This window comes from Pteropus medius, unplaced genomic scaffold (assembly GCF_902729225.1).
Source record: "Pteropus medius unplaced genomic scaffold, Ma_sr-lr_union100, whole genome shotgun sequence".
In the NCBI taxonomy this organism is placed as follows: Eukaryota; Metazoa; Chordata; class Mammalia; order Chiroptera; family Pteropodidae; genus Pteropus; species Pteropus medius.
Window position 1 is genome coordinate 16,369,166 of NW_024344240.1, and position 19,349 is coordinate 16,388,514.

General features: G+C 35.2%; 1 protein-coding gene across 2 annotated transcripts in view; it reads right to left on the reverse strand.

The window, feature by feature from the left end:
• Positions 1-19,349, reverse strand: part of LOC120607277 (polypeptide N-acetylgalactosaminyltransferase 4) — an 88,464-nt gene that overhangs the window by 20,252 nt on the left and 48,863 nt on the right. For both annotated transcript variants that reach the window (XM_039869015.1, XM_039869014.1), the window contains one exon: positions 14,868-14,948. In XM_039869015.1, the coding sequence (XP_039724949.1) occupies positions 14,868-14,948 (81 nt within the window). The remainder of the gene's footprint in view (positions 1-14,867; positions 14,949-19,349) is intronic.

Sequence of the window (19,349 nt, forward strand, 5' to 3'; positions counted from 1 at the left end):
AAGCTGGTTGGCCACAGTTGCCACATATAGTCTACCAGTACTCCAGACCCTCTTGTGCCAGATACGTGAAAAGCTGAGGAAAAAAAGCGAATCCTAGTTATTATGGTCGAATCCAAATCTCCTACCCTGGTGTGAGAGACAACACCGGGAGGGGTACAGCAGGATAAAAAGACAAAAACTTTTAGTATATTCTTATTTTTTTCCATTCCAAATTCATTGCCAAAATTCTCACAATTTTTTTTTTTCACATTTAGGATAAGAATTTTGACTAAAAATACTGTAGGAAAAAATGTTTTCATCAATGGCTGGATACAAAAGCTAGAACATTTGTAAGAAATAAGTTGTGATAGGGAATATAACGTAATATGAATTGCAAAAAAAAACATGACAGGCAGAAACAATGCTACTGTTGCCAAGAGAACTGCCTGGAAAGAGTGCCAAAGCAAAAACTAAAAATAAATAAAACAGTTTCAGATATAAACCCCATGAATGCCATTTCCCTTGACTAATAAATACATAAAAATAGTAACAGCAGACTATAGCAGAAAAAAAAGATCTTAACACTTAATTGAAGCATTAATAATATATCTTAGAGAAAATGGAGCTCTCCATACAAAAAGTTTTTAATACACTTAAGGGGAGAGATCATTTATTTTGAAATTTAAAAAAGTGTTTTCCTAATTCTGGTTGATAAACCTATCCGTATATTAATTTAAAAAATGGTGACATAATTCTTAAAATCATAACCTTATTTGCTTGAAATATTTCATGGCATTTAATTGTATGACATGTCATTTAATTGTATGAAACAATCTCGGAAAGAGATTCTTTTTTCCAGAGGTGGGAGGAAGAGGGTGTGACACTCATACTTTAGTCCTCAAATGTAAAACAGCCACAGTTTTGTAGCATTTATAATTCACAGAACACTTAGGTTATATAAATGATTTCTTGAAAGAGAACAATATAACTTTTTAAATAGTGGTAATATCTTGAACTTTTCAGTAATTTCACTGTGTATTAAATTGTACAAAAAGTACAGAGAATTCTCTAAAAGTACAAATTTAGGAGAGTACATTTCTTAAATTCTTTAAATTTTCAAAAGCACACAATTGTTTTCACTTTATCTTAATAATGCATTTCTGGTTCTATTTAAAATAAGTTATTTATCATTCTGAAATTTCATTAAATTATTTATTATCCCCAAAATGCATATTCCTGATTTTAGAATAACATTTACTCATCATGTTACTTTGCCTAATGCTAGATGTCATTTAAAATGAACTTATATTATGTAATATCAACCTTAGAGAATGCAGGCACAGACTCATATCCCTGAACCGAAGCTTCAAACAGAACTGTCCAGGGGACTATGAAATGCCTTTGAAAGTTCCACTTATGGGGACAAGGTGTAACACTGTTAACCCAGCTCTATTACATAATCTCTCCCAAAGCAGAGATGGGAACTGAGTCTGAGGGTCTGTGAACATAGAAGGACTGGATCCACTGGGAACTGCAAGTACTTGTGATCTGAGGAATAATAATGTCAAGAGAGAAAGAAAGGTTGGAGGACACGGCCTGGATTTTGCAAGTAGACGCATAGTTGTAAAATTGCCTCAAATCACTAGAAAAATAACCTAAATATTATGGGTTTGAACATGCTTTTGAGCCTAGGCCACAAGATTTCCAGTCCAATAAACTGAGAATATTTACCAAGAAAACATAGCTCTGTTTAAAAGTCATTGGAAAATAGGCTTCACTTTATAAAAATCACACTATAACCAGATCTGATAAAAACTGATATTATTATCTATTCCACAAAGGAAATAATGCCTGCACACACCAGAATAGGAATAACAACACCAAAGAAATCTTATGCACACACAATTCTTGCTACAAAGAATATCCTTCCTTAAACAAAGGGCAAACAAAAAATAAAAATTAGTGAGAGGGTGAGGCTGGAGGCCTAAGGGAGCAGTAAAAGAAAAGGAACAACAAAGTCCCGCCAAGGAGGTAAAGCCATTGTATCATTAGGAAATAGATTTAAAGATATAATGCATCAAGTAACTATTCATATCAGGAAGCTATATCCACACAATTAGGCTTGAATAACCTAGGACAAGCACACCATATGGCACACCTTCTGGATAACCAGTAAGAGACAAACGTGTCTTAAACACAACTCTTTTTGATGAGGATCTTAAGAATTTTGATTGCTAAAGTCTGATAGGTGCCAAGGATTTCAGTACTTGGCAAGTAGTAATAGGCAAAGTATAAAATCCCAAAGTAGCCTCGAAAAACAATTACGAGCATTGACTCTAGGGACTGTTTCTCCATAGGCTCCCAAGCTGGAACTGGATCCTCAATACTTGTCTTTGTTTCCTTCTTCTTCTTCTTCTTTTTTTTTTTTTAAATCAGGCCTTTTTGGTTATTATACTATACTATACTATACTATACTATACTATACTATACTATACTATACTATACTATACTATACTACAGTGAAGAAATATTCACTTAGGCTAAGTCATGTTGATAACAAGGAAGGTAAAACCAGGATTCAGAGTGATAAGGTATGTGATCTGGGTATCTTAACCATTTGGGGAGCAGTATTGTGCAGGGGTTCAGAGTTTGGTCTCTGAACTTAGTCCTCTCTGGGCCCGAGCTTGCCCTCATCACCTCTTAGCTGGTATGACTTTGGGCAAGTTACCTTACTACTTCTTTAAAGCTAATTTGTGGAGTAGATCCATGTGCATCATTAATAAGTAGATAAAACGCTTAATAGTATATAAAAAATGGCAGCTATTTTTTATGGGAACCATAGACATGTAATAAGAATGCTCGTAAATTTGATTCGGTGAAAATTTAATACACCTATCTACAACACTACATTCCTAGATAAGCAGACACAAGACAGTGAAGTTGGCAGTTCTCTTTAAATTATTTCATAAATCTAATGCAGTGCCAATCAACATAGTGATGGGATGTTTTTAGAGAATGGACAAAACAATTCTAAAGTTCATATGGATAAAACATAGGCCAGAATAATTTCTGAAGGAAAAATTATGTACTATATTTTAAAGAAATATTTTAAAGCTACAATAATTAACAAGGTATAATAACGGAACAAGAACAGATTAATAAGAGAAGAGAAAGTCTGCAGATATAAGAACATAAAAATTTAATGGTTTTTGAAGGTAATTCAAATAAGTAAAGAAAAAGAAAACCAATTCAAAGTTGAGTATACTTTGTTAACTATAAATCTAATTTTACAACTAAAATTAGTTCATCTAGAATTTAAGGTTTAATTGTCAAAAATAAAACCTTAAGAAGAGTAGCTGGAGATCTATTTGGGGAGTAAGAAGGGACTTTCTTTGCATAGGTTCCAAGGAAATCATAAAATTAAAACACTCATATTTTTCAAGAAATGAATATAACTAAACTTATCAACAATCAGAAACAAAATTTAAGGGGAAATTACAAACAAGAAAAACATTTGTAGCATATGGTAAAAGAGGCCAACTTTCTTAAGTATAATGACAAGGTTCAATTTTAAAATGAACAAAATAATAGAAAAATGAGTAGAGTATACAAATAGGCAATTCTCAGAAATACAAATGAACAGTAATCATGAAAAAAAGTCAAAGCTCAGAGGTCATTGTTCTTAACATACACACAAAAAAAGTAACAATAGGAGGTGATGAAGATGTTAATTAGTTTGATTGTGGTATATATATATACATACACTATATATATACACACACACACACACACACACACACACATGTGGTGTATAAATATACATGTGGTGGATATATACACACCTAGCATATATGTTGTAGTGTAGGAAATAGGTATGCTCATATATTACTAGTGGGAATTCAAACATGTAGACACGTTCTGGAGTGAATTTGCTTTATAGAGCCTTTTTAAAAAAGTTTCTATCCTTCAGTTCTGTAATTCCTCTTATGGAATATGTCTCTTGATTCCACAGCCACCCTTCAAAATCTGATTTGTGATACTGAGACTAGGGTTGCAAGCTAGTTTTCTCTTGCTAGTCGCTCTGCCAGTAGAAGGCACTAGAAGGAGACCAGAGGCCAGAAGCACAGAAGGACTGGCTCCTCCCAGCTCACTTGCAGTTCCTGTCAGCTGCTTCTCAGCAACAGCTCTTAACCCTGTCAAATATACTAGAATCCTCAGAGATCAGGGTGGTCACCAGTTCCATGGGGTCTGTTCTCTGAGCCCCGAGGCAAGGGGCAGGGCCTCTTCTCCTAGCTTCTAGGTTCTAATAACCATACCCTCTACCTGGGAGACTATACTTCAAAATGTTAACAATGATTGTCTCCCTACCAATTTTTCCACTGACCAGAATCAAACCTAGAATCACATACATTGCACTTAGTTGTTGCTCAACATGGTATGGCTATATAATATTCCATCTATTCCTATACAATACTTTTATTAACTAATACTCTCTTAAATTTAGACATTTGTGTCCATTTTTTGGTTATTATAAATAATACCGGAATAAAAGTCCTTGAATAGAAGTCTTTGTCCCTACATCTTATTATTTTTTTTTAGGATAATTTAGGATCTTTAGAATGTCATTCAGGATCCAGCAGGAAAACAGAAACCACAGTAGTATTTTAACAAAGAGAATTCAATATAGGGAATTACTTAAACAGGTTTGGAAGTTTGTAAAGGCTAAAAGGGAGCCCTGAGGGGAAGTGAGAAGAAATAGCAAATGCATGAAACAACTACATCCCTAGGTCTGAGGGAACCAAGAAAAGAGGCTGGATTATTAGAAACTAAACACTTAGAGGCCCATCACTGAGTTGAGATGGTTTGTTCCTAGGAGGGAAGAGGAATGTTCATTAGAAAGACATTCTGAAAATGAAGAGGAAATGCCTGGCATTCCTTCTCCATCTCCCCTTCAACTTAAAACAAACAAGTAACTCTTATGTGCTTTGGTAAAATAATCCAAACAAATACATTAAAAGTGAAAGAATTTTGCCACCATAAACACTGAAACTTACCAAAATTCTCTAGTGATTTGGAAAGCAATTTAAAAAGTACATATGATATAAAAACTGGGCTTTGTAGAGGCCATCATTATCTCAAGCAAAGGAAAAAGAAAATACTGTAGGAATTAGGGGAAAAAAAAAAAAGGTCAGATTACACCAGAACATCTTTAATTGTAAAAGTCAATTTGAATTTTTAAATGAAAGGGGTTGGTGGTCGGGTTGGTTTAAAGCAAGAGTTTTATGTGTTCTTGAAGACGTATGATTGCGTACACAGTATATCTTCTATTGATGCCTGACTATCCTAGAAAGTAAAAGCAGGGAAACTGAATGATATAAGAAAGAACTAGGCAAGGACCAACACTGGGCCTTAATAGCCAGTGTTTTTAATTTTTGTGATGTTTTTAATCTTCCTGAAGCCCTAGTATATTTTGCATAATCTGATTTTATAAAGTGCCAAGAACTGACTGAAAAATGCATTTTAGTAGGCTGGTGACTACTTCCACCATATAATTAGCTGTGAATGGCTAAAGAAAGGAGCAAAGGCAACGTAGCTTTACTGTAGAAGGAGCCCTAACTAACTCCAAACCAGATGGGTACAGATGTACAGAACAGCTGAAAGCTAAATTCACTATTTTCCGCGAAACTCCAACAGAACCACAATGGCATTTAGCTCCATACTAAACCACCCTGTAGGTCAGCAGGAAGCTCATTATGGTCTGACAGTCCAGGAGACAGCACTTTTCAGAGAGCTACCTTAGTAATTTCCTGTGTGAAAAGCTCACTGCTGTTATTGCATTCCTCAGGGTGCATTTCTTATCATCTCAGAGGATGTTGCTCTTCTACAGGAAGAGGAAGGAACCAGTTGTTACTGGATGTGTGGGCCGAGAGCTGTCCGGCATTTTCTGCATGCCTCAGTCTCAGCTGTGGGAACTGGGGATGCGGCTTAGATTCCCAGGCTTGGGACAGGCCTGGGATAGATATCATTGCAGCAGTTGAGAGTCGCAATTCAGAAATACAGTATCTCAAGAAGTTGGGAGGCAGAAATAATACCTAAAACTTCAACACCTTCAGTTTCCAAAAATGTGCTAATTCTCTAAAGGAAATTTTAAAAAGCATTCACTCTGCTTGGCTCCCAAAGGGCATGTTTTATAAAATCCTTTTGTAGAGTCTCAGTTTCTCTCATGCTCTATCTTCCTATCTTCCTTCTTTCCTTCCCTTCCTTCCCCTCCTTCCTTCCCTTCTTCCCTCCCTTCCCTCCCTTCCTTCCTTCCTTCTCTTTCTTTTTTTCTTTTTTCTTTTTTACATTTCGCGTAGAAAAGTTTAACTCGAAGATGACCAAAGTTTTGCCACCCCAAAATATGCCTTTGAAGATACTGATTTTAAGCTGGTTATTAAGAAACAAAAGATTCAAAAAAGAAGCTTTGATCTTTCCCCTGTGTCTGCCTAAAGGAATTCAGATAGAAAACCTGCATGAAGAAAGAGACCACCACCTTAGCATCATAATATAAATGTAGCAGGACAGGGAGAAATCTAGCAAAGTTTATTTGTTGAACTTCCCTCTGTGTCCCATATTCTGGTGGCCCAGCAAGAATTTGTTTACCACATATTTGCTCTTTCTCTTTTACCTGTGAATTACCTGCCTTCCCTTTGAAATCCCAGACCCCTTCCTCCCTCCCCTTTTTCCGGAATGGCATATAAACCTCAACTGCCCAATGCCTCTCTTGTGTCTCATATTCTTATGGTACCCTCACTTATGCAGTTGTAAGAAATTCTGGTCATTTTCTCCGGTTAATCTGTTTCACGTTAATTTATTACCCCAGCTAGAAGAGCTTAGAAGGTGGGAGGAAAATTATTTTTGTGCCCCCACAAGTCCTATATCAATTTTGTCAACAGGTAAAAGGACCAGTTTTATTGCATCGAATATTATTTAACTAGGGCCATTTAAAAAATTTTAATTAGTATAAAATTTTTGGTAAAAAGAAACTAATGTAAGCTTTCTACCCCTATAACTGTGAAACTTAAAGAGAATGAAGCTTAAATTAGTAAATTTTTCAGTATATCTAAATCAAACACAGAACCTGGTGATTATTATGATTTTTATCAAAAAGTATATTTTATTTGGAGGGAAAATAGCCTCTGACCCACACTACTAATCTATTTTACAGATTTCCAGATCTCTATTTTCTTTTAAAAAATGTCATGTTCCTTTAACAGACTAAAAAGTTTTAGTTTTTTTTTAAATTTATAATACTAAAACATCTAAAGGTCAGCTATTGCATTCATAACTGTTGGTAGTTTTTACAACATGTGGGTCATGATGTACTTCAAAAGCAAGGATATAACTAATTTGGAAAAAGTCTCTTTGGTTTCTAATATTTTCTCTCCTATCTCTAAAATAACTTGTATCTGAAAAAAAAAGTTGTATTTTCTATTTTTAAATGGAAAGAGATCTGTGAAAATATAATTTTTATCTTTTACTTCTGTTAATTATCATGTATGTTTTATTTGTAAATGCCTTTGTCAATTTAATTATTTCATTTCTTACATTTTCAAAGGGCAATGATATGTTAAACATAAAAACTTAATTTCCTTGGCTGAGAGCCTCTTGAAAAGAAAGAGTTTATTGGGCCATAAAGAACCAGGTTGTGGGACATGAAGTCTAAACCACCAGCAGCAGCACTAGGTGGAACGACAATGTGTTCACTGTCCTGGAGTTGAGGAGTACTTTTTTATACATGATGTCTTAGGGAAGAAAGATATAGGTTGTTTTGAAAGAATATACATTGGCTACAAGTAAGGGAGATGGAAGAAGGTGAAGCGGGGGTAGTTCTGGGGTCAGTGCAGAGTCTGTTAGGAAGAAGTGTTAGCTTCTTTGGATTGGTTGTGGTCAACAGTCCGGAAAGTTCACGTGTAAGTAAGAAGCTGAGGCTCCTGGGGTTCAGTGGCACCTGGTTATTCTCTTTTAGATAATCAGGGGAATAGCCACCTGGAAGTTAATTCAGAGTTCCAACATACACTCAGTAATGTGAGCAGTCTTTGTCAGCTGATCCCCAGCTATTATTAACAGGCTAACTGCCTAACTGCAGTCTTTCTCACTCTCTGGCCACCATAACTTAATTAAGAACACCTCGGATTTTTTTTTCTTGTCAGTTTTAAATGATTTCTCCACTCTGATAAGAATTCCTCTTTTACTCCTACTAAACATCTTTGAGTTACACTTAACTTTTTGAGTCACTGAATAAAAAAATTACTGTATCTGATCACTTGACATATTCACTACCGTTTGAAATTAGGACTGAAAGTCTTTTAATAAAAAGAAGATGAACTGTGGAAGGCACCAGCTAGTGAGTCCAGACTAGGATCCTACAAATGCCTATGTACATTTCCTTTCAAATGCTCAGAGCAGAATAGGAGACAGATACTGCAGGGTGCCCCAACCAATGCCTAAAGATACTGTAAAAAGGTTTCCTAAAGCTTAGTAAGCAGCAACGAAGTTACAAACGAACATACCTAGTATCACAAATCATATACACTAAATTTACAAATCAAATGCCACCTTATACACTGTTGCAAAGTTTAAAAACTTAAAAAAGAACCTCACCTACCTTCAAATTTAGAGGCTGTTTGTAAATCCAGGAATGCTAGTATATAGAAGAGCGAAAACAGGTTTGTACAACATGATTTTTATTGATTTTCCTGGAAAAGTAAAGGGGAATCTGGGGACAATAAGTTGGATATTGCCATATTACACTTTTAAAGTTATAATTTTTAGTTTTAAGACATTTAGGATTGCATACACTGTGTTCTTTCAAGTGTCTTTCCAAATCTTTGCTTACATAAGCAGTTAGGAACTGGAATAACTCTTAGTTATGCAATGTTGTTTAGCAACCAGGACAAACGGTTGCCACAACATCCATGGAAATATTCTCTCTGTATCTGCAAGTTTATTCTTTGTATGTTTATATATTTTGTCAATACATTAATATTTTTCAGATAGCATATACCATATGATAACCTCCATGAAAGTGTATAATTTTTTTTTTCTTCCTAAAAATAGGCTGATGCAAAAATCTTTCCCAAACGGAAACCAATGCACTTTGCTGAAAAATCCAAATCTAAATGACATCTAGGGAGGAGTATGTTTTACTACTTCACTTCCTAAAGACAGAAACAGCAGAGTATCTCTTGCATTGATTTAGCTGATCATTTTCCTGATCCTAGAAAAGAAAACGAAAAACCACAATTCTTTTTCTCTCAGCAACCCCACTGGCAAAACAATGTGGAGCCAGGAGATAGATAATCTTGGCTATTCTGAGATTACTCAGGGCCACACCTTACTGTCCTTGGGGAAAGGAGACAGGGAATCCCACAGCTGACATCCAGTGTGTCAGAAAATCCTCTTGGCTCTGCCTTTAAAATACATTCAGAATCCCATCACTTATCATCACCTCCTCTGCTACCCACCCTGGATCATGCAACTATTGCGTCCTGTCCAATTACTTCATTAGCTTTCTAATTCATCTCGTTCCCCTCTGCCACCACTCCCAGCCAATTCTCAGCACAGAAGCCAGAGTGAACCAGTTAACACAGGTCAGATCCTGCCTCTTCTCTGAAGGAAACCCTCTGTGGCTCCAATCTCAGTCTGGTCTTCTAGCACTGTTCCTACTTGCCTGACCTTTCCAGATAATCACATGACTTGTTCCCTTCATTCCTTCCGTTCTTTACTCAAATGTCACCACTAACGTGATTCTTGTCCTGGCCATACTATCTAAAATGCACCTGTCTTCCTATGTGCCTGCAGCGCTTTTTTTACCTTTGCATTGTTTTTGTTTTTTTTTTTTGTTTTGGTCTACTATACTATATAGTCTTTTTTTTTTTCTTTAAATCTGTGAATTGCTGGTCTCCCCCACTAGAATGTAGAATGTAGGCTTTTCCAGAGCAAGTGTTTTTGTTTTACTTTTTCTAAAGTCAAGAACAGTGAGTGACACAGAATAGCTACTCAAGAAATATTGAGAACCAAAAAAGTGTGTGAGTGGGGGTGCTCCCAGCATTCTACCATATCCGCTATCCATAGAGTTAGGCGACTTAAAGACCCCAAACTAGACTGGTGTGCTTTTATTACCATTGTACATATTGTATTTTCAATTATTTCTGAGGCATCTATTTATACCTCGCTGTCCCCACCAAATGTCCCTATCAAAATTCTACCCATCTCTGGTCAGGTCAAGAACTGGTCAAAGGTTTTCTTCTAGAGAAGTCCTCTAGTTTCCTGTAGCCCATTAATGATCATTTTTGAATACTCCCATTAACTACCTTTCATTGGATCATCATGTACACTTGGCATCTAGTATATTGAAATTGCCACTTATTTCTTATACTGTTATGTCCATCTGACTTGGTAAGTTTCTTCAGGTCAGGTAGCCAGCTTGATATCCCCCTTAGCTTTTCATGTAATTCCTCCATGTAGTACGGCTTTAAGTATTTTGATTGACAGAGCAATAAAAGACTATAGACCTTGATATGTTTCTATGATGTAATTACAAATTCTCAGTTTATTATAAAGAATTAATTTGACCTGAAATATTATCCCTAATTCTAAAGAAAGGTATACACATTATGTTCATATTCTCAACACAGTTGCCAGAATGAAGATGAGAACACGTTTCAGTTTTCTGAGAAGAGTCTAGTGTTTCGACAATCAGAGCAACACTAGCAAGATTATCAATTTCATTTTGTTCATTTGTAGGACAAATAGTAAAATTAATATGTCAAAACTTAGGAATATGGTTTATCTAAAAATAACAAGACATTTTAACAATCCTAGAATATTTTAAATAAATTTTTATAGTCGGAATTTTTTTAAAAAGACATTTTATATTAGGATACAGAAGAGAAATTCCTATTTTGTGGCTTGCCTTTTGGATGGGTTGGTGGTGGTGAGGATGGGGACGGCGAGTTTTGGAACATCTTATGTGGCTACATCACATATCAATGCTATTGCTAAATGCCGTCGTCCAATCCTGAACACAAATCCCTGGTCTAGTTGTAACTGAATAAATGAAAACATTAAAAGAATCAATGGAATCTTGAACTAAATAACCTTTAGAAAATCAATATATAATAAGTAACAACATAATCAGAATAAAGATTCAAGAATTTGAGATCAACATTATTAAACTATGTTTATATGATAACCCATATAGGTCTTCACAGAAACATTTTTTACAACAAAGCTTTAAAAATGCAGATTGGTTACAGCTTATTTTGATGCTGAAATAATGTAACAAATGTCCTGCCTGGTATTAGAGACACAAGTGCAAGCCACAAAGATACCAACTGTTACACTGTATGCCATAATTTCTTTCCTGTAGTAGGAAGGCATCAGAGCGTAGATATCAGTACTCCTAGATTTATAAAACCTCCTGAATATAATATTAACTCAAGCCAAAGCAGAAATAAAAGCCAACTATTTCCTACACCATAACAAACCTGCCATTATCTTACTAAAAAATTTGACAAATTAAGGTTTAAAGAGTAATCTTTTTTTGTGTCCCATCTCGATAAAATGCATTTCTAAGGAAACTTTCTTCTGTTTCACAAAAAAACAAACAAATCCCAAAATAAACAGTAACTACAATAACAAAAACTGAAACTACCTTTAAATACTGCTTTAACTGGATTCCATATTTTGGGGGGTTTTTAAAATTATAATCACATGTAAAGTTCTCACCACAAATATTTAATGCAATTGTGCTTCATGCCAGAGTAGAAATAAATCTTCTTCATAATTATGTCTGATTCATTGTGCAGAAGCAAAAGAAAAGCAGCCAATGTATAGAGGAGACTACAAATTAAGAGTTACTTACTAGTAGATTAATGGGAAGGCAAACAGTTAAAAGTGATTTCACTTTAGTGTTCTAAACAATTATCTATCGATGAGTTAAATACAATATATACACTTTGAAAAGGCAACCTACTGAATGGGGGAAGATATTTGCAAATGATACCATGAAGAGGTTAATATTCAAAATATATAAAGAATCTATACAATTTAACACCAACCAACGAACCAACCAACCAACCAACCAACCAACCAACCAAACAAACAATTCAATTAAAAAATGGGAGAGAACTTGAGTAGACATTTCTCCCAAGAGGACATATAGATGGCCAACAGACAAATGGAAAGTTGCTCAACATCCTAATGATCAGGAAAATGCAAATCAAAACCACAATGAGCTATCACCTCATATCTGTTCAGAATAGCTATCATCAATAAATCAACAAATAATAAATGCTGGTGAGGATGTGGGGAAAAGGGAACCCTTGTACACTCTTGATGGGATTGTAAATTAGGGCAGCTACCATGGAAAACAGCTGGAGATTACTCAAAAAATTAAAAATAGAACTGCCATATATATGACCTAGCAATCCACTTCTGAGTATTTATCCAAAGGAAACAAAAATATTGATTTGAAAAGGCACACTATGTTCATCGCAGCATTACTACTTACAGCCAAGATATGGAAGCAACCTAGATGTCCATCAGTAGGTGACTGGATAAAGAAGATGTGGCACACGCACATAAGTGCACACACACACACACACACACACACTCACACACACACACAGGAACATTATTCAGCAATGAAACAGAATGACAGTTTGCCACTTGCGACAGCATGAATGGACCTAAAGGGTATTATGTTAAGCAAAGTAAGTCAGAGAAAGACAAATTCTCTGCATGGTATCACCCATAGTTACAGAGAACAAGCAGATGGCTGTCAAAGGGGAAGAGGTGAGGGGGTGGGGTGGGAATAAAGAAAAACAAAACAAAACAAAAAAGTTTAAAGGAAAAGAGATAGTCTTTATAAAAATCTAAATGCTTTATTAGCATCCATGTATTCAGAGAATACCCTGTAAAATACATAAAATCAGAGTCTCTATGCCTTTCGTGGAGACAAGCAGTAATCTTTCAAGTTATAAGAATCTACCTAGATGGGACTTCATAAACCTGAAACCAAACCAATTTATACCAAACAAGTTTTCGTTTTACTGTTTGTTTTATTTTCATGTAGCATCAAGAATACAACTCAAAGTAACAACAGAATCTTCCTTTTAATGCTTACATATTGGGTTGAACCATGGGAAATCACTGATGTTAGACCCATTTAGCCTACAAAATGGTAATTTCGTATAATTTGACCTCATATTATCCTTATGTGGATAATAATTGTACCCTTCAATCTTATTCTGTTTTGTACCACAACTACAAATTTGTCATGTGTTTATTATACAGAATTGTCCTTTAGAAGTAACAGGTACACCATACTCCTGAGTTAGAGTCCTATAGACTAGCTGACTTTGGCATGTCTGGATTACCATCCAAGGACAGAAACCCTGTTATCAATTGCTAGGTGGCCGTTATGCTCACCTCCATAGCACACTGTTGAGAACATCTGAGCTCTTCAGGTCGTGAAGCTTTGCAAAGCTTGAAGGTACTGGCAGGGAGAGGGAGTCTCAAAATGTGGACTAAAGGTTGTTGACAATCTGTGATATCTTCTAAGTCAGAAACGCCCAATTTTAGTCTACTGACTACCTCCTAAGAAAGCAGCACATTTCAAAACCACTTAACTTTTGCTCATCTCACTACAGGGGCAAAACCCAACACACCAGAATTTTAAATTTCAGCAGCATGCCCTTTGAGTAGTTAATTGCACACTAGTTTATTGAGCACCTACTATAAACCAAGCACTGTGGCAACAGTTAGATGTCTAGTTATTTTTTAATGTCATAAGTTATTAATGCACAAGTGCTAGTAGGGTTATTTTATAAATATGAACACTGTAAGAGACAAGATCACAGACCGCTTGAGGTCCTACTTGTCACCACCAATTCCTGGACTTCTCTTTGACAATCAGCCCCTTGCTTGCCTCTCCGGCTGATTTCTTGTCCCCGGGACCTCTCATGAGTGATCTAGGAGTCTTCTCTGTCTGGGATTAACACTGAAAGGACCCATTAATAAGTACAGTTCTGGTAAAGGACAGACTCAAGATGGAGTAGTCTCTCTACAGAATTCCTCTATAATAAATACAGATCTATTGGAGAGTGTGTAATGTCATAATGTCAAGTGTTTGTTTTGTTTGTTTTCCTTTTTGGCCATGCATTAATAATTTACCCAAAATATTTAACTATACTGACACTGTCACAGTAGTGTCGCCAAAGACCACGCCATTCCTCCCATTTGTTCTGATTAGTTTGCACCGACTAGCAGAATCAAGAGCAACAATGATCTGCCTTGCAAAGATGAACAGACTCAAATTGAAAGGCTAAGACTCTCAATTTTTGAAGACTTTGGATATACTGGCTACACTGAGTAAATAAGTTATCCATATGGAATTTTTATAAACAAAACTGCAAGTATAAGAAATACCTCTTAATGTTTGCATAATTCATCAGAAAGGATAAACAATGGAAAATGATGTTTTTCTTATAGCTTCTAAGGAGAAGACTAGAAGTAAATTTAATACCTCTGAAAGGCAATTAACAAAAGAAATCTGTTCTGTGACAGCAAGTGAAATGTAACCTGCGGGGGCATCTGGCGGGGGGCAGGGACCTTGAGATGAAACAATGAGTATGGATTAGACAGTTCAATGTCCTCAAAGTGAAGGCTTTTCGGGAAACTGGTGCCGCTTTCCCTTGTGGCTATTTAGACATTTTGTAAACATGACTTTTTGCACAGTTTTTGCAATTTAGCCCACCTTTTATCTCCTCTCCCACACACTTTTTAAGGAAAATGGATTGTACCAAATAATTAAATGCCACTAAATGTCAAAGAAAACTTACTGTGGTAGAATCAAAAGAAAGGACGTCCACAACAGGGGGAGTAGAGGTCTGCAAATCAATTACCTCAAGTTTTGGATTAATCTGTATATGTACATAAAAAAAATTAATATTAGATTTTTATACTATAAGAAACTAGATGCCATTTGTAACAACCTAGAGAGTATATTCTAATATATTCTAAAATTAAAATATATTGGTATATTCATTAACATGGATGTAAACATTTGAAATAAAATATTAGTCTACCAAATCTATCAAATGTATAAGAGAAGATCGTCATGACCACATTAAATTTATTCCAGGACAAAAAGTTGATTTTACATTAGAAAACTCTATATAATTCTCCTGTAAGGGGATTTTTAAAATAAAATAAAATGACCCACCTCAAAAGATGCAGAAAAAATCCTAGAGAGTTTATTAAGACAAGGAAATAAAAGGTGTTGAGATGTAAGAATTGGAAGAGAAGAAATAAAATTGTCATTCTATATAATTATCTATGGAGGAATCCCAAAAGAATTTACTGCTATACCATTAGAATAAAAGAGTTTACTAGATTGAAAATCAATATATAAAATCGACTGTATGTCTGCACCTTAAGACAGAAAATGTAAATTTAAAAAAGATATTTACGATATCATAAAAATTTTTAAATACATCAAAATAAACATATAAAGATGTGTATAAGCTTAATGGGAAAAAATAATAAAACTCATGTAAAGACACTAAAGGTGGCTTAACTAAATAGAAAGCTATACCATAAGGAGCTCAGATACAGAGCCCTGTATATATAGAAAATAGATATAAAAGGAAAATTGTACCATAAGTCAAGAGGAAAAATGTTTCATAGTTGAGAAAACTGGCTCAGTATATGAATCCCTATCTAATACTAAATATAAAGGTGGACAGCAGATAAACTAGAAACCCAAGTACTATGATAAAATTATAGAGTTAATAAAAGTACATGTCTTATAATATCTTTGTAACCCAAAAAGTTACAGTTTTATAACCCAAAGCTGCAAAAGCAAAACCATAAAGAAAAAATTTTTTGATGCATCTGATGATATCAAAATTAAGGTTTTCTATTTCACAATGGACACCACAACGTTAATCAGATAATAGAATAGAAGGAAATCGTATGCTGTCTAAAACCAAAAAAAGGATAAATATCTAAAAAATATAAGACAAACTTACAAAAACAAATGTGAAAAAGACAACAATCCCAAGAAAAAAACTATAGGAAAAAAAACTTGACAGTTAACCAGCAAATGAAGAGATTTTTCAGAAATATTAGTAATTAGATTTAAAAAAGATTAAAGCAAACTACAACTCGATACCTATTAAATTGCAAAAACATGAAAGCTCATTGATGCCAACATTACCTACAGCAGCATTGTTTGTAATGGCAAAACGACAACTGGGAAAACAAAACCCACCATCAGAAATCCCCAAGTATTTATCAACATTAGAATAATTACATAAATTGTGGGAATTACCACTGTGGTAATTCACTGGAATCCTGTACAGCAGTGTAAGGAATGAAATACAACTATGTGCAACAACGCATGAATGTATGAATTCAGAGTCCATATGTATGAGCCTCAGAATATTAATATTAAATGAAAAAGTTATAGGAAAATATATTCAGTATAATCTCAGTTATATAAAGTTTAAAACCATCCAAAACTAAATAATATCTAAATATAGATTCAAACATAAGTAAATAAAAAAAAAAAAAGCAAGGGACTAATCAGAGTGGTGACAACTGAGAAAGATTATTATTTCTGAATTTGAGAGAATAAAAAAAAAAAAAAAAAAGGAAAAAGAAACTACATCATCACCAAACATTTAGTAAACATTATGAATACCAAGAAGTAAACAAAGGGTAACAAAGATAGCAGAACTTCATATGAAATTAATGATACCAATAATAAGTGCACCGAAGAACCTCAGGAAGAAACTACTGACTGAGCACCTAGTGAGAAAGGCTTCCCGTGGAGCAGAGCTTAAGATGGCTCCTTTGAAGAAGGTTTAGAAAACAAAAACAAAAACAAAAACAGAGCAAGAGCAAAGAGGTAAAAAGCATTCCTGAGCAGAGTGGTGACATGACTTTTGCACAGAGTAGCAATAAGAGAGGTTGCCAAGGGTCAAATTATGAACGGTGAAGGAATTTGGGAAGGCACAGAAAAATTGGAGGCTGTAATGTGCTTTAGAAGGATTAACCTGACAGAGACATGTTGAATATCAGGAATAAAGCAGAGGTAACAAGGAGGGCACCACTGCAACAGTCCTGGACTGTGGTGATAAGGACTGAGCCAGAGGTAAAAGGAGTGGAATAATTTTAAAAGCACTTATCATGTTTGATGGGCATAGCTGTAGTTTTGGGAATAATAAGAAGCTTTTATAATTATCCAGCCAATTGTGTTAGAGGCGGAGGTGTACAAACCCGATAATCCCCATGCTACAGTAGAGAAGAGATTAGAACTGTGCAGGATGAGAACCGGGGCTATCCACTCAGCCTGTCAACACTTTCGTTCCTTTCTGGCTGTTCCATAAAGCAGAACACACAGCCCCCTCCTATCAGCGATCAGTCCAGAGTTAAGGCAAAGAAAAGAAACCTAAAGATGGCCCACTTTCCTTTCAATATTAGACTAGCTGTTCAAAGATACTGCCTGCAGACATTTTATTGTCTTTTATCTGCTGCCACCTAGCGTAGATATGGAATTCTTTCCCTATGAAAAACACAATCTAGTACCACCTAAAATTACAACTGCTCAAAAAATATAAATCACATGGAAATTAATGTCAGCATCTCTCGTAGAGAAATCTTTAAGCTTCTACAAGTTGTGAAACTATTGATACAACAGTATTTTACTGTATTGTGGCACAAGTTGCCACCACAAACTTTAAATGGAATAGGAAATTCGTACTAAGTAAAAGTTTACAGTCTTCTCCATAAAGAACACATGTTGAAGGCGGGGACACTCACAGTAAAGTTCTTTGCTAGCTAACCTCCAGGAACACTAACAGTACCTTCTAGCTCTCTATTTTTATTAAAGAGAAGAACCCTTTAACAACTAAAGTTGCCTTGAAATGGAGTGGGCTGCCTTGTGAGAGCTTGAGAAATCCATCACTGAACAAGAGCATATAACTGAGGGATTCATGCATGAGGGAGAGGTTAGTCTATATGATCTCAAAAGAACCATCCCACTCTGAGGTTCTCTGTATCCAGCATACTTAGTAGTCCATGAACACAAACACTACTACTAACAAATTCTGAAGGGCAAAGAATCTGCCTATTTTGTTCCCTGTTGCATACTGTAAAGCTAGTACAATGTCCAGCACATAGATATTTAATATCTGCTAACAGGATGAAATTTAATTTTGATTATATTAAAGCATTACATCAAAATGGTTAAAAGTACATAACAGAACCAAAGTGCCTGGGTTGAAATTCTAGTGTTGCCACTTACTAGTTTTAAGATTTAACTTGCATGTACCTCAGTTTCTCATGGGATAAAAATGGTACAACTTCATAGTTTTTAGTAACATTCAATGACTTCATTTACGTAAAGCCATTAAAATAAAGTTGTATGTATTAGATATTATTATTATAATTACTATTATCATGTAATTGATGAAGAACATTTATTGAGGCACAAAACAATGAAAACATATCATGACAAGAACCAAAATACAAAACTAGTAGAGAAGTGGTCATTTTTTATCACAATTGTAATGTTCTCAACCTTTACAGATGATTGAGATAAAAACTCATCTCTGACTTGAAGACAAATTGATTACTTATAGCTTTAAACAATGAATTATGGCCAGATTTTCAAGAAATATTATTGTACATTAAGTTTTTCCTTCAAGAAGGAAAGTTTGCTTTTGACTGTGCAATTTGGCTCATGACAGTCTGAAGAAGATAAAGTCAGCATGACCTAGTAATGTGCCGCAGAGGATTGTGGGTAGGATTAAGACACATTACTTGAAAATTGGACTTCTTTCCCACCAAAAAAAGAAATTTTTCATGTTTTTAATTAAGATGGAGTGCCTAGGCCAGGAGCACTACAAAGGATCCGCAGTTACATCAATAGAAAGGACACAGGAGAGGTCTGTTTCACACAGTCAGGGTGAGGATTTTGTGCTTCATACTTTCTTTCATGTGATCTCTCTCATCTCTTCTAAAAGCAACCTGCTAACACCCTGTCTATCCATGTAGGAATTATTAATTTATATATTTAGTCAGCTGGTACCCAAGGTCTAAGATTCCACAGGGTCCCCCACCTTCAAACAAGTGGAGCTTTGAAGCTGGCAAATGGGTGGCTTTTGCAAAAGAACAATCTCACCCAGAAGACTGAAATCATGCAACTCAAATGAGCTTCATAGAAAAACACAGTAAAATGCAAATTGCAGGAATGCTATGTTGCTTCAAACTCAGAAATGAAACATTCATGGCTACTTCAAAAGGAGAAAGTTGGT